Raw genomic sequence first — 25,622 nt, 5'->3', positions numbered from 1 at the left:
CCCCAGTTCCAACCGTATACTCAATGAAGGGTGGGGTGGCAAAAAAGGAGAGTTCTCCCATGCTCAATGAGATGGTTCAGAAGGCAAATATTGAGTCAAGAGCTCCAATATGGCCAACCTGGTTGATCCTGCTGTTGGTACATCAGTGCCCAAGGAGTCGGATACTCAGTGGCTCCTTAGCTGCGGTAAAGGAGGGAACTGTCACAGTGCTGCTAGAACCCTGTGGTAATCATGTCTCCGGAATGGAAGCGGCAGACCGTGTCGAACATCTGAATCCTCAGATTCAGAGGAACCAGAGCTCTGCACAAACGACGGTGCCAACGGAGCTGTCGGAATGTGATGCGTTAAAGGGGTACAGCCAGAAGGTGGTAGATCTAATTCAGGAAATGGTGCCCTCTGAGCAGGTAAGTGCACCGGAACATGCTGAGACCTCGCTCTTTCCAAGACAAACAGTTCAGGAGGTCCGGGAGCACTTCTGAATCTCCTCGGCATCAATGGTACCCAATCTATGGAAGTAACTGGGACCAATAAAGAGATGTGTCTCAGGACCAACGATTCACGGGACACTAGTGGAGCCACAGCAGAAGGGGGTATGAGGTTCTGGAACTGGGAATGGCAGATCCAATGAACCGTGCAACCTTTTGTCACTCTTGTGAGCCTTGGAACACATTGCTCCTCCATGGCCAGAACTCGTGAACAGTGCAGCATCCTTCTTGGATTTGGAGGAAGACTTACTACCATGGTTATGCACGTGCTTTTGTGGCTCATAGCTAGGTTCCAGCACAGGGTCCGTAGCACTGGTACTGATGGAGCCAGATGGAGGCTCCACGGTAGAGAGAGTGCTCTTAGATTGTTGAGGCCAATGTATGGGAGGGAGGGGTGGTTCCCTGGTCAGGGTCTGATTGCAGCCCCATAGCAACCTCCATGAGGTGCTTTTTGAGGTGGAGAGCTTGGCAGGAAAGGAATGGAAAGGCAGATACTGCACCTGGATGTGGTGTGGGCTTCCCCCAAACAATACAAACAGTGTTGGTGCTTGTCGCTGATGGAAAACAAGCGAGGACAGGAAGCACAGACTTTGAACATTGGCATCTTCAGCATAATCCAGTACCCAGACCCGGGTGCTGGAAGGTGGCAGGAGAGGATTGTTCGGCAGGAAAACCGCCAAAGCAGCGTTCCAAGTCCTTAATCCTATAAAAGTTCTAGGATCTAGAAAAATACTTCAAAAAACAATAAAATCCTAACTATAAAAAGTCTGGAGAATGTGTCACCAAAGACGAGAGGACAGCAGAAGCTCCAACTCAGACCATGCGGCAGTGAGAAGAAACTAGAGACGGGGTTGGTCCACCCTGCCCTTTACCACCTCAGGCAAAACCACAAGACAGTACAAGGGTGTGTGCGTGGACTAGAGAGCAATACTACTTTGAAAAGCTCCAGTTCCAGGAGCATAGCCTTCAGTGGAATACAATAGGGACCATCACGTGAAAAAAAGTGATCTTACTATCAGCATCAGAGCAGCCCACATTCACCTCTTTTGCCCACAATACTAATTAAACCCCATATCCCATTTGATTCAAAGGCTACAGAAAACGTCTAACTTTGCTGCAGATGTAACCTAACGAATTTTAGGCAAATACAACTTTTTTGTGGATTTCAAAAGAAGAGCTAAAATCAGGATTAAAATGGAAACTCAGTTACAACTTTAACTACACAGTGACTTTTGCCACTGTGGAATAAGTTTCTTTATAAGGGTGCTTATTTCAACTTTCCTCTAAAGTTAAAGAAACAGTTCCACCCACTGTCCCTACTAGCAACCCAGCAGCCAAAAAGTCTACCAAAACGCACATCTTAGAAAATCAAGGAGGACTGATGTACCCTTGGCTTGCAGAAAGCAAGTATGTTAGTTATGTCCTAGGTCCCAAACACTGGTGGTGTCTTTCCCCATTTCATACATTAGAGTAAATTGTACATTTGTTATTTATTCAGAAATCATCAAAGAGAGAGTACATATGAAATTTGTTTACCTTTAATCCTCCCTTGTCATCTGGCAACATCGGGGTATTTAAAGATTGCCTACTTCTAGAACAAGGCAAAGATGATTTGTTGTTCTGCTTACCCTTGTCTTTGTCTACTTGCATGCAGGCTGATGCTAGTTGCCGTACAAGTTCTGTGTCTGGAGAAAACAAATTTAGTTTTTTGTTTTGTTTTGTACTTGTAAATGTCTCTTCATATCAAATATATCAACCAGGACTGATGTGCTGAAGCTTCTCCTATGCTTCCTATGAGAGGATAAAGCAACAGCACCAGACATTTAGGTTTAAAATTCTGGTGCCAAGGGTTCCCTATTTGGTCTCCCTCTCTATTCTTGTCCAAGTGAAACTTCCATGGCATTCAGATACAAAGGTGAACTGACCGCAAATACTGAATGTTAGCCCTGCACTTAGTGAGCTGCTGACTTACACAGTGATATTATACCACCAGATCTATAGAAGAGCTATCAGTGCTTGACTCACTAGACCTAAACTCAACTGAACACCAAGAAGATAGCTCTGCTCAGTCAGAATCAAGAGAACTTTAACAAATGAGCCTGAGAGCTGCTTGATGAGGGCTAAGAAAAACACTGAGAAGCTACCTTTTCTCACCTGAGACAGAAGAAAAGAGCAGAGAGAAAGGATATTTTTTGCTCTTTCCTTGAGCATAGTCTGGAGGGAGGAAGTTTTTGAAGACAAATTCCAGAGGGAAGAGCGATGCTCAGATTAAACAGTGAAGAGACTGAAAAGACATAGGAGAAAAAAAGGAGCTAAAAAACAGAAGAAAAAGAAAGAAAGAAAGAAAGAAAGAAAGAAAGAAAGAAAGAAAGAAAGAAAGAATATAAGGTGAAAATGGGAAGGCAAAATGAGGGGAAGAAAGAATCCTGAGATAAAAAATGCTAAAGAGTGAGGAAGAATCAAAAAGTACCTTGAAGACAAAAATATAACTACAGAAACCATTTATTGCACAAAAATATGACAATAGAGAAAAAATAAATTGCACATTTTTAAAACCATTAAACACTGTGTAAAAATTAAACTATGGGAAACAAGATAGTGAAAATGATGAAGAATACACCAAGAAACAAAGCAGAAATAAACAAAGTGGAGTGAATGAAAGGAAAAAGTGAGAGAACAAAGCACAAGCGAGACATACGTTAATAAGGTAATTTTTTGAACTGGCAATAAATGTTCTAAAAACAAAGTGTGGATCCTTGACACTACTGAAGACAATAGGAGTTTTAGTATTAACTTCACTGGGGTTAGAATTTCAGCCAAAGTACTGAATGAAATACACAAGGGATAGAGGTGGGATTTGCAAAAGCATCTAAGGATTTTTTTGTGTTACTGTGTGGCAAGCTGTTTCAAGAGCAATATGTCAAACTGCACTGTGAAACTTTTGTGCACTGTCGCAATGTCCATATTGGATGTTACTGCACAGCAAGCTAGTGCACTGTAGAGTCACACTCTGGCTTGCCGAGCAGTAATGTCTCACAAGACAAGACATAAGGGTGTTAGGAACACCTGAGGGACCTAGGACTTTCAATGGGACTGGTTTTGCTAACTCCCCTGAGGCACTCCTCAAAATCTCACCTCAGATTGTTTTACATGCTGCAGTGGAAGGGGACAGGACAGTCTAAGGGGAGACGTACTCGCAAAAGACTTCATAGTGCTTGGGAGGGGTACTTGAGTGTCCAGTGTTAGTAAACACAAGGAGTGGAATAATATGACTTATTAGCAGAACAACAGGACCTTTTGTATTTGGAACTAAATATTTGTGCCCTTGCAGTGCTGATGCTGGAAAGAAGTTCTGTAAAACTTATCTTATTTCAGGCAGAACCCAGAAGAGATTTTTAGAAGGAAAGAACTGGCCTACACACTAGCCTGACTGGATAGAAAACAGGACACCTTTGTCAGCTCTGAAAGTTAACATTAACCACAAGGAAAAACACTTCAACAGATTTTTTTCCCTAAAATTTCCCCCTGTTGCTACCCTGGATGCAGCTCCACTAGTGAGAGCTCCAATCCAGATAAGGTGCAAATACCTACTAGTGATTAAAGACCTGACAGCCCTCAGCACCTTGTCTAGACCGGTGCTCCCACACGTGGTGCTGCAATAGTGGGAAACTTTTGAGAACACATCTGGTGTAGATACAGCTAAGAAAGGAGTCTCTGTTGTGATGCCCTGAATGGAAAAGATCATGGAGGGAAAGGTCCTCTACCTAGCTGACTGGGAACTGTGAGCTTGAGAACTTAACTGCCTTCTGCTGCAGTACTCTCTGCTCCCTGCCTATACTGCACCAGCACTAGTGCCAAGCTCTGTCAAAGCAGTAGAGTTTCTGAATTAGTTTTCTCTCTATATATTTTTGCCTGTGACACCACAACATGTCACAGGAAAATATGTACTGTCAATAACCCACAGTACAGCTTGGAGCACTGTCCAATCAAGATGTCAGAACAGCTCTACTGATTGCCATTCAACATGAGACAGTCTACTGGTGATATCAAAACTAAGAACTACTTAGTGTTCAGTTTTTTTCACTTTCCCTATTGTTTTCTGAAGAGGCACTCTGCCCTCCTCCCTTACGCACACGTACTCACACTCTCTCTCTTTCTCTCTCTCTCTCTGGAGTGCAGTTAAGGAAATACAGAGATAGCAAAGGTTAATTCCACTAGAAACAGCATTCTTTGGGTTCAGAAAAGCCAATCCAGATACAGGTAAGAATAATAGAAAAGTGCCAACTCATGTAAGCTAAAGTTATTTACTTGACAACTTAACACAAAAATTAAGAACATTTTACCAAAGCCTCATTTAAGTGTGTTTTTCCTTTCTTTCTATGGTGTTCTTCAAGAAAAAGATGTTGGACTTCTAACATGCGACTTTTACTTGCTCTTACAGAGCTAAATAAGAGATTTACCCAGGAGTTCACCACTTTCCAGATAATGGCACACACTCTTTCCTGTCCCTTTACTGTTGGTTACTAAGACATTTGAGCAAGTGGAAGCTTTCACTTTCATTACTATTCTGTCTTCTTACTCTATATTTTTAGCAATGTTGCAGGAGTGTCTTTGGGCCATCACAATTCAATGTCACTTAAATGACACTGGTGACACAAACGTTACATTTTGACACCACACTTGAAAAATCAGGCAGCAGGAATAAAAGGATCCTAAAAGGAAAAGCTATAACCCAAACATTTCTGTACACTTCTATCTGACCAATTAATGCAATAAATATATTGTTTCCAGAAAAGAATCTTTCTCTGTCACATGGAACCCATGGGAGATTATTTTCTATCAACTCAAATGTATTTTCTAGGTTAGAAGGGATGTTTTTCTTGTTTTATGTACTGTTATTGCAAGCATTTCCTTTGTGCTCTATAACATAACATACCTGGATCATTCAGTAGCATTATCAGGTCAAAGGCTGTGTATCCATTTTTTGCACGTAGATTGACATCAGCTCCTCGATTCAACAAATACTTAACAACTTCTTTATTTCTTTAAGAAAAAAAAAACCTAGTCACATATGTAAAAGAGTGCTAACGTTCCATCTCTTCCCTCTTATGCCACACCCTTCTTCCTCAATTAGAATTTGTCCAGATTTTGTCCAAAGGCTCCCAATATTCCTCCTGAAAGCCACTGTTTTCTCTTTATGGATGAACATAAACTAGGTGCAGAAGGCCAGCTTCTGGCCTACTTTAGGGATATAAGAGAGTCATAGTTCTTATGCTTGGTCCTCTGCACAAGACTAAATTCCAGCCTATGTTCCCCAACACTTTCATAGTCAAAGCCTATTACTGCATATGCATGCTGAAGTCAAAAAGCAAGTAGATTTTTTTTCCAAAACAGAGACAGATGTCACTTCATAAATCAAACACCCATCCCCACACACCATAACTATTGTGTTTCTCTTACACTTTCTTATTTGGCTGGTAATTAAGCTATGTGTATGTAGTAAACTGAGATGACTGGAGACAATTTGCGTTAAAAATACTGTTATTTATTTAGATTTCTTTAAAAATGTACAAAAAGACATCTATCAGTCACTCTAGGTGCCTTAAAACTTAAAAACACAATCAAAACTAAAATAGCAACAAGCTCAAAGGCTCCCCCAACAAAACTCAGCTCGCCCCCCCAAAAAAATCAATCTACCACTCATAATCAGCTACTATCAACTCCCTCTCTTCCCATCAACCTGAGTGACCTAAATAGAGCATGCCCTGACGATCGATAATTTTGAGTTCTTTTGGCCCAAAGGGTGAGTGAGCAGGTACCAAAGCAGTGGGACAGTTGCAGAGAACACTATATCACCAGAGTGGCACCACCCCTTAAGCCGAGGGGGACACGACTATAAAAAATAAACTGACTCAAATAAATAACATAAAAGAAATAATGTCCACAAGTAGTGGCAAATGGTTCCCAAAATAAGTTTTGGCGCTGGAATTGGCAATTGCATGACACTTTCTCCAACTGAAAACATTATTTCTGACACTCCAGAACACACAGTAATTTCTGATCTCCCAATAAAATCAACCAACTAACCAATCTGGGATTCTTCTCTCACCCATTATAAATAAATAAATTCTGTTCCCCCACAATAGCTTGTGAGTTGTAACTCCCACCACTGCTCCCCTACTCCTTGAAAATGAGTCTCTCCCTGCTCTGCCTCCTACTCCTGCCCCACACCAGGCCTTCTTTTCCTCCTTTTTGGATCAAAGTCCGCCCCCCTCCATTTCCTGACATCTGATGCTGCTCCTGAGGAGGCAGGAAGGACCTCTACATGAAAGCTATTCAGACTCTTTGAGGCTAAAGATTTTTAGCCCCAAAGGGGACTGGAAAGGCAGCCTCTGAGCATGAGCAACTCTCGGCAATGCTCTACACTTCAATGGAGTGAGGAACTCTCTTAGGGTAAATCTATACTGCAATAAAAGACCCATGGCACAGCCACAGCCAGCCTGGATCAGCTGACTCGGGCTTGGACTTCAGGGCTAAAAACTGCTGTGTAGATGTTTAGCCGTGGCTTGGAGCCCTGGCTCTGAAAACCTGCAAAGGTGGTGGGTCTCAGAGCCCGGGCTCCAGCTCAAGCCCAAACATCTACACAGCTATTTTTAGTCCTGCATCCAAGTCAACTGACCCAGGTCTGAGGCTCAGTGCCACGGGTTTTTTATTGAAGTGAAATGTTCCCTTAGAAGCTAGAATCGAACCGGTCCTGACTATGCCACCTGTCTTGGCTGCACTCCGTGGTGCTGATGTACTTAAATTCCCAATGGCTGGAAGCTGAAACTACACAAATTCAGATTAGAAATCAGGCACAAATGTTTAAGTGAGGGTAATTAACCATTGGGGCAACCTACATGGGGATGTGCTGGTTTCTCCATCACTTAAAATGTTTAAAGCAAGAAGGTCTGTCTTTTTGAAAGACAATTCAACCACAAGGCACTGGGATCCCCAGCACTGAAGTCCCCAGATATGCCATTGAATTCTGGGATCCACAGTCATGGTAATGTCTCTTCATCTGCTGTTTCTTCTTAAGAGAGTTCTGGTTCAATAACTGAGGCTCCCCAAGGACTTACCTCTTCTTACTCTCCTTGGGGTGAGGAGTAGCTGATGGAACTTGAGACTGTGTCTAACCTAGTACTGAGGCTATTGAACCAGTGTAACTCTGCACTGACTGTATTCCACTTGGTACCAGCTTGGTACCCTGGGTCTCCAAGCTACTTATTGGAGATAAGACCTGCTAGATAGACCTGAGGGTCCCAATACCTAAGTCAAAGCTTCTTTTGAAGCTAGCACTAAGGAAAGCCACATCAACAACACCATAAGTTTCAGCATCTAAAACAGGCCTGTGTCTCACCAGCATAGGACATTTTATGCCTTGGCATCCGTATCTAGAATTCTTAGTTAGCTTGCCCTCTGTTTTTCTGAGCCAATATCTAATGGATTACTTTTGTGTCCACATCTAGGAAGTGGAATAAACCCCCTCCTACCACTAACCACTAACAAAAATCACTTACCCGTGGTACGTGGCTTGCATTAGTGCTGTCCATCCATGAACATTATCCTGTTTGTCAATGTCAGCATTTCTCTCAACAAGCATCTGTACAAGGGCCAACTGTCCAGTTACAGCTGCAATCATCAGTGGAGAAGCACCATCACCATTAATAATATTAACTTGATTTGGGTCTTCATCTACAATCTCTTTAACCAGTTGAAAATTTCCTATGAAGAAAGTTACAAAACATAATAATGTTGTATATGAGGAATAGACAATTTCTCAGCCGCTAAATTAATTTATATTTTGATTTGTTGTCAATGTTAGCAAAAATATTCTTACTTAAAAAGAAAAATAAATTATATATATATATATATATATATATATCACCTTTAAAATATGGTATTGTACTATGAAAACTAAATGAAATAGCAACATCATCAGAAAGATAATTACTTCATACACACTAAAGCTCCATCTACATTAAAGAACTGAACTATATCCAGTTCAAATGATACAGCAAAGAATTTGTAGTGTTATTTGTTCCTTCAACTGATCAGCATATCTGTCCTGTTTTGCATAAACTGGTGGAGTGTATCCACACACAGTACTCCATTCACTCTTTTCCTGTGCATTGCAGCACTGTCTCATAATTCCAAGGATAAATCCCTAGAGCAGGTGCATACAACAGTAACAGGTGCATAAAATGTATATATTAAATATTATGGAGACATTGCTACTGTCTGTAGTTAAGGTTGCACATTGACTTGACTTAGAACTAAAACGCTTTTTCCCCTTCATGACTGAACGTGGTGTCAAAACTTTACCACAAAGGAGCCTGTTAGCCACTGGGACCTTGTCTATATTAGAAAGATAGATCATGTTTTAAAATACCATTTTTAAACTAATACATTTCAACACTAACCTAGACAGGGTTTAACACCTCTAAAAACATGTTAGCTGGTCTTGGTTAACTTTAGTGCAGAGCCAAAGCAACCCTCCAGCCCTACAACCACATAGATTGCCATGATTCTCTGAGGGTCTGTTGCAGAAAAAAAAATGGGAACAAAAAAAATAGGACAAAAGGAATTCCTCTGAATCTATACCTCTGCAGTAATGGAGGTAAAAACAACCAACCCCTCATTTTCTACAGAGGCAGCATCTGGCCAGCGTTGATCTGCTGCAATTACTCAATACCATTCCAGATTCTAAATAATTATTTGGGATGCGCTAAACCTATTGTTTATGTCTGTGTGTGCTTAAATCTAATAAATAATAGTTTTAGATAAGAGCATGCTTGCTTATATTAATATTCATCAGCTGGAAGTGCTGTGTTCCCATCGATTCATTCCTGAAACCTCCTGGAATGAAATAGTTAAGTTACCACTGCTTTAGGTTCTGAAAATCTTGAGTAACAACACGACATCTTCAGCAAGCCAAACTGAAACCACCAAGATGACCCTGGCTTTGTCTATTTTTTAGATAATATGAGGAACCAAGGACGGGGAAAATATCTTTTGTTCCATTCCAATAGAAAGGCATCCATGACAGAGGGGACTGTTTATCCTCAACTGAGAACAGAAACTAAGGTACTTGGTATTTTGGAGTATCTCCTACAATTTTAAACTATCATCAAATGTTTTAGGTACCATTCTTGTTGGTTTTGAACCAAAAGCTCTTCTGATCTGATGTTGCCTTTTCCTGATAGGTGAAGAGCCACAGGATAGATCTGGTGGACTTTACGGTAATGCCACAATGTGACTGACTCTTTGAAGACTGGTCTGGCATAAGCACCTCTCCCCTTGATGACACAGTACGTTACAGACTTGTTGTCCAGAATGACCTAGAGCACACCACCTCAGGTATGCAGAAGAAAGGTAAAGAACCCACCTGACAGCAGAGATAAGAGATTTTGTGCTGCTGCATCTGTGGCATCATTCTTTTGAATGTTAATGTCTCCCAAGACAATGGATCTTCAGAACTTCATTACTATGTCAGATAGCATCTCTCAGCAGCTCTTCTAAAATATCACTGGCATCCATAAATCTATGGATTACCAGATATCTAATCTGGATTTGTCCCTGGTTTTACAGGTCAAATGGATGAATTGCAAAGATTTTGTTTCATGAATATTTTTCCAGCACTTGACTCTGGAAGTGAAAAGTATGGCTAAGTCACTTACCAATTTGCATTCTGTGGACTGGGTTGGTGGGCCCAGGTGAGCTAGCATGGGGCAAATGGTGTCAGCCAGCCATGTTGCTATGATGTAGACTAGGTCAGGTGACTCATTTTGCATGAATGGTTGACTGCTGATTTCTACTGATCTACATAAGGCTGAAATATTGTAATTTATCTGTTTTGGCTCTGTTTGGGTAGTCTATTTGTGTGTTCACTGGATTTTAAACTTCTTATCTGTTTATCTTTCCAGGCACTGGTGGGTGCTTCCTCTGAACCCTACTTTTTTTATAAGACGTGTATCAGAGAAGAGTGTGCATAGATGGTCAGTTTGATCAGGGCATGCCCAAGAACACATGGGTCTCTTCCTGTACTGATGGAGTCTACAGGTTCAAAGCCTCATCCATATTGATAGTCACATCCTGGAATTGCTGGGTCTAGTGGATACAGAAGATACTCCAGTGTTATCATATAGAGAAGATGATTGTCAATACCAGTTGGGACATCAGCATCCACATCATCATCCCCTGACAGCCTGATCATCAGTCTCAGCCAGGGCAAAAGTACCTGGAAAGTACCTTAGCCAGGGCAAAAGTAGGTGAATCCAGTAGCACATCAGATTCTGATGTGGGAGGAGAGGTAGGTTTCTCAACCCTGAAAACACTGGGAGAGAGATGGGAGAAAGAGAGAATGTGTCAGGGTCCCTTTCTATTAGGGCTCCTCATACATTAAGGATGACTAACATCGCCCAAGGGGAGAATGGGGAGTTAGTTCCAGGGCAAGGATGACAACTACATTCCCCCAAGAGGCCCTGCAAGACCAGCTCCTGACATACTTAGTAGCAGAAACATCTACCAAGAGCAAAGAGAGTCCTGTAGGACTCTACAGGATTCTCATTGTTTCTGCTGTATACAGACTAACATGGCTATCCCTCTGGAACTTTTCACTATCTACCAAGAGGCACATGATGCCCAGGTAGGTCTCAAAGTCCACCCTTGATCACATCATGGCCAACTCAGACAACCACTGGAACCAGACGCAGAAAGAGAATCCTCATGCTCATCTGAATCCAAGAAATAAGGGTCTGAACTGAACCAGCTAGAAAAGTCACTGAAAGGCAGGAGCAGCCCAAAGTCTCGGGAATCAGTGGCACCAGAGAAGGAGCCAAAAACATGTTCAGACCCAAAGAAGATAAGAGTTCAGTCTCAGAATTTCCACTATGTAGTATGATGAAGAGAAGTGAAGAAAGAAGTTTCTGGAGGCACCTATTTTGGTGTGACACAGGTTTGTCACTGGCTTCTATGCATTGTCAGTAAAAATAAAGATCGTTCATGAGTGAAGGTACAAGAAGCTGGGATGCTATCTCTTGCTCTAAAATTATTTAAAAAATTGATTGCAATGTATGGCTGAAAAGGAAACCATTGCATTTTCACACCAATTGGCATTTCTGCTTTTATGCCAAGAACTTATTAGATAGAAGCATTTTAAAGATAGCATGTATTTGGAATAATTGGACCTTCTAAAGTAGGTCACTTTGGAAGGATAGGTTTAGGTTTTTATGGCAAGTTTTGAGCAACATAGATTTTCTTATAATGAAATGAGAGGAAAGATAAGCCTAGGCTATCTTGAATATAGAAGATTTCTATTTCCAAGGTAAAAATAACAGTAAGGAGAGGTCAGAGTCGCCTATAACTACAGTACACACTGTCCCAATTTCCCATGTTAGCAAGTAAGCCTACCCTACAATACCAAGAAACAGATGTGGTAGAGAATTTTTTTAATGCTTACCCATTTTCAAAGCATGAAAGACATCGGGTTGCTTCCTGTCATTATCTGAGAAAATACGAATATTTCCATTAAAATCATGTAGGCAAAAATTTGTAGTACAATTTGTGTAGCAAAAAAAGTAAAAAATATATTCTACATATAATTATCTTATTCCAAAATGTACATTTGATCAGTATTCTATTTGATCAGTAAAGAAGAAAGCACAAAGAAACTAATATAGGCTCTGTGGGAGCAGAGGTCCACCAGCAGGGTCCTCAGTGCAGGATCAGGACTACAGACTGTATAAAGCATCAGTAGAGTTGTTTGCAACCCAACATCTGTTCTGTATAAGGAAAAGAAATCTTGACATTTATACAGTAATAGGTCTGGAAAGTTAAAGGTTGAAGTTCACTTCAGAGGGCCCACAATAAGGTTCAAAGCATTAGTGTTAATTTCAGGGATAAAATTTGTGAGCTTCTGCACTGGGGTCAATAATTCCCAAAGTGTGGGTCTACTCTGAAACATGACTCAAAAATGGCTTTGTAGGGCTCCATTTTCATGTCTACTCATGGATTTTCGGATCAAATTTGCTCAGTTCATATAAAAAATATTTTTCTAAACCATCTTTCTAAAACCTTCATCTTCATCCTTATCAATGATAAAAGAACTTAAGAACGGTCATTCTGGGTCAGACCAATAGTCCATATAGCCCAACATCATGTCTCCCGACAGTGGTCAGTGTAGGAAAGTAAAGAGTTAAAAGCTGGACAAATGGTCAGGTCTCAGTTACAGAGAACGGGGTCAAGGCACGGGCAAACCTTTGTTTCTGCTAATTGGCATGAATTCTAGTTAGAGTCTGTTATCTCTCTTATTTTCCTCCCTTCCTGGCCATCTGCACTGGGAATGAAGCTAATAAAATAACTATTGCCACTCCTGCACAAGGCTTTTGGTGGGAAGAAAGCATTATCTTCCTTCTCCCCTTGGCATGCCTTTACTTCAAAGAATGTTAGTGTAAAATTAATAGGTTTTAAGGTGATGTGCCTGACTTCTGTATGGTAATCCTGTAAACAACAAACAGGGGTAGGTATAATTGTATTCATCATGTAGTCGTTAATATTCATTTTATAGGTATTAATGTAACCAAATAAGGGTCTATGGGGAGTTGCACGAAATGTATACATTTACATACTGTTATGGATAAAAGAATTGTAAAGTAACCCCCTCATTGCTCACTCGCGGTGTCGAGGTGGAACAAGCAGGCAATAAAGGGTTCCGTCTCCCCAATCCGCCCCAGGGACAACCTGTTTGGTTATTTCTAACAGTCAGTGCCAGATGCTTCTAAGGCAATGAATAGAGCAATTATCAAATGATCCATCCCCTGTCTCAGCAGCTGACAGTCAGAGGCTAAAGATTCTGCAAATGAAATTATTTCAATTTTAAATTATTTAGGGCATAGAGCTTGTCTTCATAAATGTCTGTGAAGTGTCTGGAACTGTTGGCAAGATATAATTAAGGGGAAAAATTATATAGTCTGTTATGTGTATACAAGTCAGAAAATAAATCCAGCTCCGTCTTCCAAAGCCTTATTGGTACTTTAGTACTAACAGGAGTAAAAAGTTATAATGACATATTTGAAATGAAATAAAAAAACAGGAGACAGAGCTACTAAGTTAGAAGTTACCATTTTTACACAGACAGTTTTGTCCATAACTGGACTTCACAAGGAGTAATTCCAAAATTCTGCATAGAGTCAGATGAGGAGCAGAGAACCAAAGGAAGAATGAGAATCCCTTGGGCTCTTTAAAACTGGAAGCTGGAGCTGTAGGTCATACCTGGTCCTAGTCATGTACACTAGGGGAAATTGTATAAAACGCTTCCTAACTCTTAGGCAAAGGACGAGAAAGGAGAGACCGGGGTCAGAAAAGGACCTTGAAAGGAGGGCTCCTTGCACCTGTCAAGTGAAAGGCCAGATAGGGAGACACCTGCAGGGAACAGCAGCTGGCTGGGGGAACGCCGCAGTTGGAGACCACCCTGGATGAAAGAGTATAAGGATTGTGAAGTTCTGGAGACAAGGATTAAGACAACACCATGAGGGGCAGTTAGACTATTTTGGGTAGTTTTGGTTTTGTTTTAATTTTGTTGATTAAAAAGAACCCTGAAAAGAAAACTTGGAAGTATGCTGTTGTTTAGGGTGTGAATTCTCCTTCCCTCAGCTGGTGCATCAACCAGCCAAGTCACATCTTATTAGCAGATGCCCATCTAAGAGCTGGAGAACTAATGTGAGTCTCCCGCTCTGCTGCCTTCCCCCTTTTGAGAGAAATGCCCTTTGTGTCTGAGTATATAGCTAGACCCCAGTGTATGGCAGAGATTAAGTAAAAACCTTCTCTGTGAAGCAGAGAGCAATGTCAAGTTTCTGTCCTAATTTCCTAAACTATAGGAGAACTGGTGGAATGGGGAAATGGTGCCAAATTAAACATGGGTTAATGAGTCTTAAATGAGGAATGGCCTAGCGATATGGGGATTATGACAACACAAACATTAAAATAGAGCAACTCTGAGAAAACCAATATACCAGGGAAGGAATCCGGAATTCTATCCCAAAGTGCTGAGCCCCATTTTTGATAACCCTTGAGAGTTGGCTGAAGTTTACGAGTGGGCAATTGAACTGATCCTTTATCTCAGGAGCTTAAATACAGACTGGCTATTCAAGAAGTGTGTTGCTATTCATCAAGGACCAGCTCTTTTGAAAATCCCACAAGATGTTCATCTGCATTTTTAGGCACTCAAATACATTTAAAAATCTGCCCCAAAATGACTATGCCCAGACTTGGGCAGCAATCTCAAAATAACAGGCACAGCATTACTTATCTAGTTTATCAATTCTGTTCTACAGCAACAAGGTGGGTGAGGTAATATCTTTTATTGGAGCAACATTTGCATTTGTTGTTCTGGCAGGTGCTGGTGCCGCTTTGAATTGGTGTGTCCTGGTCTGGGGGGAATTTCCTTCTGATGACGAGGTTGGAGAGGTTGGGGGGTTGTTTGAAGGCCAGAAGTGGGTTTTCAGGAAAGATTTATTTGAAGACAAGTCCCCATCGAGTATGCATTGTGATTTGCCCCTATAGGTTCCAGTGTGGGGTGGTAGGTGACAATTAGGGATGTGCGATCAGAGGGGTTTTATTTCTGTATTGAAGCAGGTTCTCTCAGGGCATTTGGGTGGTCCATTTCATGAAGTGATCTACTTCTCTGCTGCAGTGCCCTGGTTTGGTGAAGGTGGTTTTAAGAGTGTTAAGGTGTACATCCCAGACTTTCTCCTCAGAGCATATTCTATAGTACCTAGGTGCCTGACAGTAGATAATAGATTTCTTGTATTTGGGGTGGTTACTGGATCTGTGAAGGTAGGTGTGGTGATCCGTGGGTTTCTTGTAAAGGGTCGTCTGTGGGGTTCCATTGTTGAAGCTGATTGTGGTGTTCCACAGAGAGATTAATGGACGGGTAGTGGTTGTTGAAGTCGTGGTGGAATCTATGAGAGGGATGTCCAAAGGATGAAAATTTCATCAGTGTATCTTAGGTATCATTGGTTTCGCTGTGCACGTCCAAAAATTCTTCTTAAAGATGTCCCATGACCAGGACACACCAACTCCAAGCGGCACCAGACCTTGCCAAAACAACAGATGCAAACCAGCAGACATAATTCACTGCTACATTGACCAACACCCCACACCACACACCTTTCAAGATCCATTAATCCTACACATGCAAATGACAACATGTGGTATACCTCTTTCAGTGCATTAAATACCCCAATAACAATTATGTGGGTGAAACCAGACAATCACCACACTCTTGAATGAACTCACACTGGAAAATGATAAAAGACAAAACACCACATCACCTGCGGATGAACTCTTTTCACAAAATGATCACACTATATCTGACCTCTCAGTCCTCATCCTCAAAGGAAACCTGCACAACAATTTCAAAAGATGAGCCTTGGAACTTAAATTCATAACTTTCCTAGACATTAAAAATCATGGACTAAAGCGAGAGACTGGATTTATGACTTATTACAACAATCTGTAACCCACTAACCCCCTCTTTTTTGTCCTAAAACTGCAGAGGTGTTAACAGGGCCTCTACCTTGAATGGTCCCTTACAATATATGCTAACTACTTATGCTACGCAATCTGTTCCACCTTGCATATTGCTGTGGTGCTGGGACTTCCTCTCCCAGACCCAGATCTGAAGAAGAGCTCTGTGTGGCTTGAAAGCTTGTCTCTCTCCCAACAGAATTTGGTCCAATAAAAGACATTACCTCTCTAATATCCTGGGATCAACACAGCTACAACTACGCTGCATCTAGAGCAAGACATTTTGGAAAGCACATACCTAAACTATGCATTGGCTACAGGATTTCTGGTGCCACAGCCACAAACCAGACAGCTGCCTCATCTCAGAAGTAGATAGTTTACATATGAGAGAACAATCCTTTACTGAAGAGAAGAAAAACTGGTATGCTGATTCTATTGGTCTATGACCATAATTAATGTTAGATATGTCAATGGAATTCTTCTGTAGAACTTACTGAAGAGGAATCAGGTATTAAATGAAAAATTAAAAAACCCTAATATCACTGTACATTCCGAAGTCAGGGTTGTTTTGTTTTTGTTTTTTGTGTATTTGGGGAGGGGGGGCAAGGGAGGAATAGGGGAGAGAAAAAACAACTAGGAAATTACACACACAAAAACCAGTTAAAAGAACATTATTTAGGTTGCAAAGTGAAGTGTTCAAGTTAAGAAATGCCAGGTTTTCGGTTGCTTGTACAACCTTAATTCTGCTCCCTTGGATATATGCAACATGATCATCTTTACGTGATTCTGATCCTTCCTTGCCTAGGGTAGCCACCTGGAAATGCCAAGGTCAGGGCAGGCTGCAAAAGGAGAGCAGATTCTCCCAGCACTGGTGGGTGGCACTGAAGCCAGACTTCCCAACCAGCCACAAACTGTGCTTTTGATTTCCCACACTGGTTATCAAGAAGCCAGTATACAAATACACACAGTCCCCTTTACTGCATTCCAGTCTTCAGCTTCCAATCAGCCACTAGGTCCAGTAAAGAGACCAGTTATTTAAACTCTATGCTCGTTACTAAAAGGGTTCCCTCTCACCCCAAAAGGTCAGCCACAGTACCAGAGCAGTATAAGTTTGGATCTTACCCAAAATACCACGCTGCCAGCCAATCCTTTAGTAACTAAAACTAAAGGTTTATTATAAAAGAAAGAAACAAACCATAAGAGAAATGTTAAAGGATTAAAGTAATCAAATACATACAAATGATTTGAAAGTCATATATATCAGGTTTCTAGAAGAATTGTGGAGTTTGGAGGCTTATATAGTCCCTCTGGAATACATCCAGTACTTGGATGGGTCTCAATCCTTTATTGCACAGCCTCAGTTGCAGATGGCTTGATCCAGAGGTAGACAGATGCTGAAAGCTGAACAGGAATGACGACAAAATGGATTCCAGGCTTTGCCTTATATACCCTCTGGTCCTTTCCATGCTGCTTGTGGAATTTCACAGGAACCCAAATGGAGTCCAGAGTCACATAAGCAAGTCCTGGTAACTCATCAGGTATATCCCTGGCTTCTCCCCCTGGGCCCTTTGAATCTGTGGATGTCTCAATGGGCCATTAAGCAGGCTATTGTCCTGCCGCCACCCTGTCTAGGATATGTCTCAGATAGCACAATTTGGAATACAGATATATCAAATATATCCATAACTTCAATTACCCATATAACACATGAACATAAGTATTATCATCTTACTTAGCATATCATAGCCTTTCTAACAGTATCTGACATGGCATATCTTACATGAATTATTATGATTTTGACATACTGATGTCACATAATATAATAAATGTTCCCCCCTCAATACAGCCAGCATGACAGTGATCACATGCTATTTTTTTCCACAGGACCCCTGGTTCATTCAGAGCACAGACGGACACATAAAGGAGTGGAATTAAAACAACTTCAGACCTGGCACTTCCTAACTTTTGTCTATTTGACGTTGCAACCTAAATAATGTTCTTTGAACAGAATGTGTGTGTTAGCACATGTGTGTGTGAGCAAGAGAGAGAGAAACAGTCATTTAAAGATGCTGGTATTGAAACACCACAGGTGTGTAGTACTGAGGTTAGGCTTCCTCCCTGCCGACACAGAGTATTTGGAAAGGGAGAAAAACAGCAAGGATGTTAGGCTGCTTTGTTTTGTTTTTTACCCTTATTAGCTTGTAGATTTCTTGGCATATGGTGCCCAGTACCAAAACAATTTTCCAAAGATTTTATATAGATTTTAAGGCCAAACATAACATAACACAACACAGGCCAAACAATTTCTTTCACCCAGTAATTCCTGCATCAAATCCAACAATATGCAGATGAACTGCAGTATATATTTTAGAAACACATCAAACCTTGTTTAAAGACTTCAACTGATAAAGAATTTACCGCATTCTTTAGTGGTCTGTTCCAAAAGTTAATTACTCTCATTGTTAAAAAATCATCTTATTTCCATTTAGAACTTTGCAACATTACTATGCCTTTTCCTGCTAGACTAAAGAGCTCTCCAGTATCAGATTTCTTGTCCCTAGGTAGATATATTTAGACTTTGATCAAGTCACCTCTTAATCTTCTTTTTGTTAAAAGACTGAGCTCCTTTAATCTGTCATTGGAAGGCAGGATTTCCAGGCTTGAATCATTCTTGTAGCTCTTCTCTGAATCTTCTGCAATTTTTTAACATCTTTCCTTTGGTGCCCCTTTGGGTAAATCTTTTTATTTTCCCCCTAAAAGAGGACACATAGGATCCCATTTTGAACACCGAATTTTTTGTTTTAATTTTTCAAGTCAAATTCCCAGTCTTGTTACCATAAAACTATGGAAATAACAACATACCTCCATGTTATTTGGAGGGAACCTGCTTGCAGGAAGGTGGCATGTCTACTTTACCCAAAAGTGAGTAAATCCACTCCAAGAACATCTAGATCCAGAGCCCTGTATCTCAAAGTATAAAATGTACATTAAAAACTACCTCTGGTTCTTATGTCTCAAAAATGTTTAACCTAAACCTTACAGAAAAGAAAACAACAGGATAATAGCCCATACCTGTCTGGGGTCTGATTGTTGTTAGTGATTCCAGATAATCTTTCATGTCTTTATGTTTGAAGCCAATGGAGATTTCAAATGGTGTTTTATGCAGCACATTTAGATGGTTAGGATTGGCTCCCTTGTCCATGAGCTGTTGTGCCAAGCTCACCTTTCCACTAACAGCTGCCAGCATTAGAGGACTCCAGTCCACAGTCTTCACTGTGTAATTACAATCGGCTCCCCAGTCCAGGAGTAAATGCACCACTGCTTCATATCCATGCTGGGCAGCTGCTATTAGTGGTGTTATATCTGGAAGTTCCTCTTTGCTGTTGTCAACCAAACTGGTATTAAAATGGTCATAATTATCAACAAAGGCTCCAGATTCCAGCAACAATTTCACCACACTGACATGGCCACCTCTAGAAGCCATTGTAAGAACACTGGCTCCTAGCTTATTCTGCGCATTGAGATCAGCACCATTCTCCAACAAGATATGAGCCACAGTTAGATGTCCAAACCTGAAGAGGAGGAAAAAGAATTGAAAAGAGATAACCAATTCTACTGTAACAGACATCTTCTCCAGAAAGCATGTGAGAAAATGTTGCTACAGCACTTGTCCAGTATGCTAAACTCTCATACTAGACCTACATAAACTGAAAACGTACCATTTGGTCTCAAGACTATCACCTCTGCCCAACCCCCATCCTTTGACATTAAGATATAGAAGAATCCACAGAACTATAAAGATCTGGAAAAAAACACAAATGTCCCAGATCAAGAAGGCATTTAAGTACGTGTGTAACTTTAAGCATGTGAATAATCCCATATTGAAGTCACATGCTTAAAATTATGCACATACTTAAGAGATTTCCTGAATCAGGGCCTAAAAAAAATATAAGTATTGTTTTAATATCACTACTGGTTGACTTGCCACTGTGTACAGAAATTTCCATTATAAATCCCTTTTTTTCAGATATAATCACTTTTAGGAGATTTATTTCACTGTTAAATAGAAATCTTTCTTCACCATAAACTGATCCCCCACCTCAATTTTTTGAAATTTTAGAGGAGAGGTTTTATTTGTTTCTTTTAAATTACCAGGCCAATTAACAAGTAGTTTAAAACTCCAAATTCCATCTTCCTTCCTATAAAATAAGTTTCTACTGCTGTGAACTCAGCAGTGCCGAAATAGCTCTGAAACAGTGAGATAGATTTTTAATCATTCTGTGGACAAAAGCAAAAAAGTTCCAACTACAGAACATTTATTACTGGGGGGAGCCAGAAAGACCTAAGCTTGGCTGTGGTGAAAGATGTTAGAAAAGGGAAAAGTTAACAGGCAGTGCACAAACCAAAAGGAAGAGGGAAATGTTCAGAAAGTAAAATAATTTCAGTTTCAAATGCTTGGGGCTTTTAATAAATATCTCAGTCTCAGCATCCTGCAAGAGATTGGAAATAAGAAAGGTTTTTGGGGGAGAGGGTTTGTTTTGTTGTTGTTTCTTTTGTTTTGTGTGTGTTTGTTTAAACACTACCAGGATATTTTTTTTATCATAAGAATCTGGATACTTCCCCCATTCTTACCTCACCTTCTCCCCCCTACAATCTCCCCAGCCTGTGAGCTCCTAACAAAAGAGATTTCTTCCTAAATTACCAGGGGAGAAGCAATGACAGCACAGACAGGAAATGCCTCCCTGTCAGATTTTGCTAATAGTAGCTACCTCTGTTCCATAACATCTACCTCAGATTTTGCTACCAGTAGCTACCTCTGCCCCATAAAAAATGCTGTCCTTTCTTCCCACAGGAAATATCATCACTTAATATATGTCACAACAGAGTGATTTTTTGGGAATTCATGTAGTATTGTTTATTTATCATACATATGTAAGTTAACAGAAAATATTTTACTTTGCTGATTTATGGTAAAATTAAGTAGGTGTTTGAACTTGCATTTGAGAGCGATCAATGTGTATCATTGATTATCATAAAATAATTTGTTCCTTTTCCAAGTTACACTTATACTCTGAGGGTATAGATTTAAGGAAAGTATTAACTTTAGATCAGAGATTGTGATAAAATATGCACTTCTGTAATAATAAGCCTGATTCTCCATTTATATAAAGCCCAATATCCCCCAGGAACCAGTTCAGCAAGATATTTAAGCACGTGCTTATGGCACTACTCATATACTTAAAGTTAGGCACGTGCCTAAGTACCTTTCTTAATCAGTGACCTAGAAAAACTTCTGTTAAAAGAGGACACACTTAATGGCATAGAGCCCTAACCTAAGCAGGGTTCTTGGTGCATGTCCTAGCTGGAGCACAACTGTGCTCTTATTATTCTTACCTGCCCATGACACCGTTAGGGCCATGAGTACCCTGTGCCTAAGTCACAGTGCCCGTGAGGCACCACACCCAGAAATAGAAAATCATAACTAATGTGTCTGGTCAATTGGACTGATTTTTACAGTTCTCAGCCCCCGTTATCATCACCAACTTGAATGGCATGGGAACTACTGTATGAGTACCAATCACCTGTGGGGGGAAAAATCAAGCTGTTTCATGATGTTGTTAACAGTCTTTCACATTCATCCCCATCCTCTCTGTTCCATTTAGGATATGGTAATTTATGCCAAAGCAGACCCCAGCTAGCCCCATGATGAGAGACTGGAAAGGTGACTTAGAACTAACCTTTCTCCGCTCAACTACGGAAATGAAGCCTATATTTTTATAAATATAAAGTAAACAATATTTTAAGCTGCTTAACACAGCTAGAGTGTCCTCCTATATATGTTTGTTCAGTGTTTCATACAATGGAGCTTTGCACCCAAAAGGGTCCTTTATACATTACAGCAATTCAATTCAATTATAATATATTTGAGGAATCTCTGTACTATTAGATTAAAGAGGAGAAGGGAATTAACTGTGCTAACAACAGATGGGAATTAACACCCATATTTCCCTGGTACATGTGGAAGAAATGTATTAGAGAAAATAGTCTTCAAGCAATAAAACACTCCAATATGGTCCTGATCCTACAAACACCTATGCACACAATTAACTTCCACACATAGGCAGTCCCACTGATTTCAATTGGACGATGCAAATGAATAAAATTAAGGTATGTGCATAAGTGTCTGTAGTCTATCTTTGTAAGGACTGTAGAAAGGATTAGTTGGTGAAAGTACACCGTGTTCAAGCAATACATTTCCTTAGTATATTTTGTTTGGTCATCGACATAATTCACTAAAGACAAGGGCTATATTCTCCATCCACTTTTAATTTTCTCCATGAGTTTTAATGATGCAGAAGTCTCTGTGCAGTATTTTTTAAATGGCAGTTTCTAAAAAGTGACCTGAGAAAGTTGTGTGCCCTTTTTTCCAGTTTTATTATTTTTATAGGTGTAAATGATATGTTTAAGGAAAAAAAGCAAGCAAAGATTTTTGCTTGTTTTCTTACTTCAGAAATACCTGGATTGTTAAACCTTGTTCTTACTTGAGAACTAGTTGAAGGACTTGTACATTGGGACCTTTCTCTGGTTTTTAACTGAAGAAAGGCTGTTGACTCTTGAAAAGATTTTTCTTCTTCAAAGTTTTAAACCAAACAACCAAAAAAATAATAATTTTCCCTCTCAATCAAGTGCTCCAATTATTTTAATAAACTCTTAGGTTCTACAATCCAATCCTGCAAAAGATTTATGAACATGCTTCATTTAAGACTATGAGGTACTCACATATGTAAAGATAAGCACACATGCAAACATTTGGAGTCTTAAATAGTACAGTGATAAGTTTTATAGTAAACTGTATGACTGATACAGCAGATGAAATCTGATTCTATTTATTGTTATAAACTAAGTGTTTTCCATTTTGTCCAGTGAGACTTTTAGAAAAATTAGGCAAAGCCCATTGAAATAGGAGTCTTTTCACTGACTTCAGTAGGCTTTGTATCAGCCCCTATAAGTCAAGATTCCCTAAGCAGAAAAACAAAACCAAATAAAATAAACTTTCAGGCATATTTAATTCCCATAGGGGAAGAAAGAGGTGCAAAACAGTTTTTTATTTCCATGTCACTTTTAAAAATACACTGTGCTGTTATTCATTGGTTTCACTTGCGACTTGGTGAAATTTATGTAATGTATAAATCTCTAATTATGACCTATACCACTATTTACTGTAATTATAATAAACTAAAGGCCGATGGGAAAAGAAATGCATTAACACTAAATTCTGATATTTGTTCAATTTCACACTACAGGTGCCTTTCCTCACCAGCAAAACATAACTTTCTTGCAAGTTATGTGATTGTTTAAACTGATATTTTAAAATAATCTTTTCAAAGCCATAATATTCCAGCACACAGATGTGACACTTTATAGCTCCTACTTGTACAGATGTTTGGAGCCGTCCATAGTCTGAATAATCAAAACCAGAACGCCTAATCTGTCTAGAGTTACACTGATCCTCCCAAAGGACTGGGCCTTTAATACTTTGGCTACCCTGAGGAAACTGGCTATTGTTTATTACGGGCTCTAGCCACGAGTAGTGGAGGAGCAGAGCAGACACACTGGAAATGCACAAGCGATGTTGCTCAGGGGAAGAAACGTCTCTGCTCTGGGCCAGCCACTGCCCAGGTTTCCTCTGCTCTCCGCCAGCAGGGCCCTTAGGATTTGGTTTGTTTTCTAACGGGCTTCCTGGAAATGATGAAACAGACAGGACCACTTTAAAAACACCAGCCAGGGCTAGTCTACCCGGGACGGGGGAAGGTCAGGAGTTGGGACCAGGGCCATCCCCACGACAGCCGTTCTCCTGGAGAGGGGTTGCCCAGGCCAGCACAGATGCCTTCCGCTGAGCCGCTCCCTCCCCAGCCCCAGGCGGAGACTCCCTGGCGCGGCGGATGACCTGGGCCTGACCAATCCCCTCTGGGCCCCATGGCCGCAGGCCAGGCGGCTGCTCCGCTCGGGCGGCCGGAGCTTGCTCACTGGTGGCCGCGGTACGGACACCAGCCGGGCGGCCCTACCTGGCCGCTTGCATGAGCGGGCTCCAGCCGTAGTGGTTCCGGCTCTGCACCGAGGCCCCTTTGCGCAGCAGGAACCGCACCAGCTGCTCGTGGCCCCCGGCCGAGGCGAACTGCAGCCCCGTGTTGCCGGCCTCGTCCGTGCAATCCACTGGCACCGAAGGGAGAGACGCCGCCTCGCCGCCGGCTGCCCCGGAGTCCGCCGCCTCCTCCGTCCCGCCGCAAGCGGAGCCGGCCGCCGCCTCCGCCCCACTCCCGGGCAGCCCCAGCAGGCGCCGGGCGCTCTCGTAGTCGCCCTGGTCACAGGCGCGGAGAAACAGCTGGACCTGGGTGGGGACCCCGCATTCCCCCATCAGCAGCGCCGGCCGCAGCGTGGAGCCCCCGCCCGGGGAGCTGCCAGCTCCGCTCCCTGCGCGCGGCGCGGCGCGGGCCTCCCTCCCTCCCCTCGCTGGCCTGGAAGGGGAGAGAGCTCCGTGCTCCGCCCGCGGGAGGGCAGCCGGTGTAATGTTACAAACGTCCCGGCCCCCTCTGCTCCCGACCGGCAGCAGTTCCTGACAGCAAGGTGCTCCTTGGCGCCAATCTCTGTCACCATTTGCTAGGTTACCCTCCCCTTACCCCTGCGCTGGCTGGGCCGGGGTGGTCCTTTGGGGCTGATCGATGTCACGACTTGCTAGCTCCCCCCTTTCCCCAGCTCCTGGCGCAGGGGGTCTTGATGGCTGGGGGATGATGCACTGTCACAGTTTGTTAGCGCTTTGAAATCGGATTTTCAATTTGGTCACAACTAAAGACAGATATTTTTGTACGTTGGAAAAGCGTGCTGCAGGGTTAAACTGTAACGTTAGTGTATGTAAAACCCTGAATGAAGATGTCCTTTCTTTATGAGTCTCTTTCCATTGTAAAATAGGACATACAGCTTCTATAGTAAACAAACATTTTATGTAGGGAAAACACTGACACTAGTGTAAAGCATTGTAAACAGTATTTGAAGTACATTTTAAACACAAGCTATTAGGCAGAAGAATGCCTTCCATTGTTCTTTACATGGACTTTCCCACCATTGTCACTGTTACACCATATTGATCACATTTTCAACCTAATCTACTTATCCACTTTGGCAAAACATATGAGCATATTGCCCCAGATCAATCTTATTCAGAGACATTTTCTCAGGCCTTTTCCTCACTGTCTGTCCTTACTGTGTTTTTAAATGTCAAAATAGTTCACTCACCTTAGTTACCCACAAGTTAAACAAAACAAAAATCGCCTTTTTAGCAGTGAGGAAAAGTTTTTAGCACTTATGTAATGTAACTAGAGTATCTCACGTCGACTTACTTGCGTCTTGCAGCACAGAATCTTCACAACACTATGTCGAGGGGAGAGCACCTTCCATTGACCCTGCCTGCCACTTTTAGGAAGGTGGACTAATTAATTGAGTCAATGGGAGAGCTCTCTAGCTTTCTAGTGCTAGTGCACTAGCCCTAGTGCTTTTTCACATGTCACCACTTGT

At 41.4% G+C, this 25,622-nt stretch overlaps 1 protein-coding gene across 4 annotated transcripts in view; it reads right to left on the bottom strand.

Annotated features, from left to right (window-relative positions):
* ANKS6 (ankyrin repeat and sterile alpha motif domain containing 6) overlaps window positions 1-24,545 on the bottom strand; it is a 90,106-nt gene extending 65,561 nt beyond the window's left edge. For all 4 annotated transcript variants that reach the window (XR_010921738.1, XR_010921739.1, XM_067558266.1 and 1 more), the window contains exons 1-6: window positions 24,119-24,545; window positions 19,125-19,624; window positions 11,986-12,030; window positions 8,045-8,249; window positions 5,422-5,528; window positions 2,022-2,170 (exon numbers count right to left, since the gene is read on the bottom strand). Coding sequence is in view for 2 of the 4 variants with exons in the window: in XM_067558266.1 (XP_067414367.1) it covers window positions 2,022-2,170; window positions 5,422-5,528; window positions 8,045-8,249; window positions 11,986-12,030; window positions 19,125-19,624; window positions 24,119-24,468 (1,356 nt within the window). In the remaining 2 variants the exon portion in view is untranslated. The remainder of the gene's footprint in view (window positions 1-2,021; window positions 2,171-5,421; window positions 5,529-8,044; window positions 8,250-11,985; window positions 12,031-19,124; window positions 19,625-24,118) is intronic.
* Window positions 24,546-25,622: the final 1,077 nt, after the last annotated feature.

The sequence above is a fragment of the Emydura macquarii genome, unplaced genomic scaffold (genome assembly GCF_026122565.2).
Source record: "Emydura macquarii macquarii isolate MOO-44397 ecotype Brisbane River unplaced genomic scaffold, CSIRO-AGI_Emac_v2 contig_1902, whole genome shotgun sequence".
NCBI lineage: Eukaryota > Metazoa > Chordata > Testudines > Chelidae > Emydura > Emydura macquarii.
The sequence above is the reverse complement of the archived record's forward strand: the minus strand, read 5'-3'. Positions and strand labels throughout refer to the sequence as shown.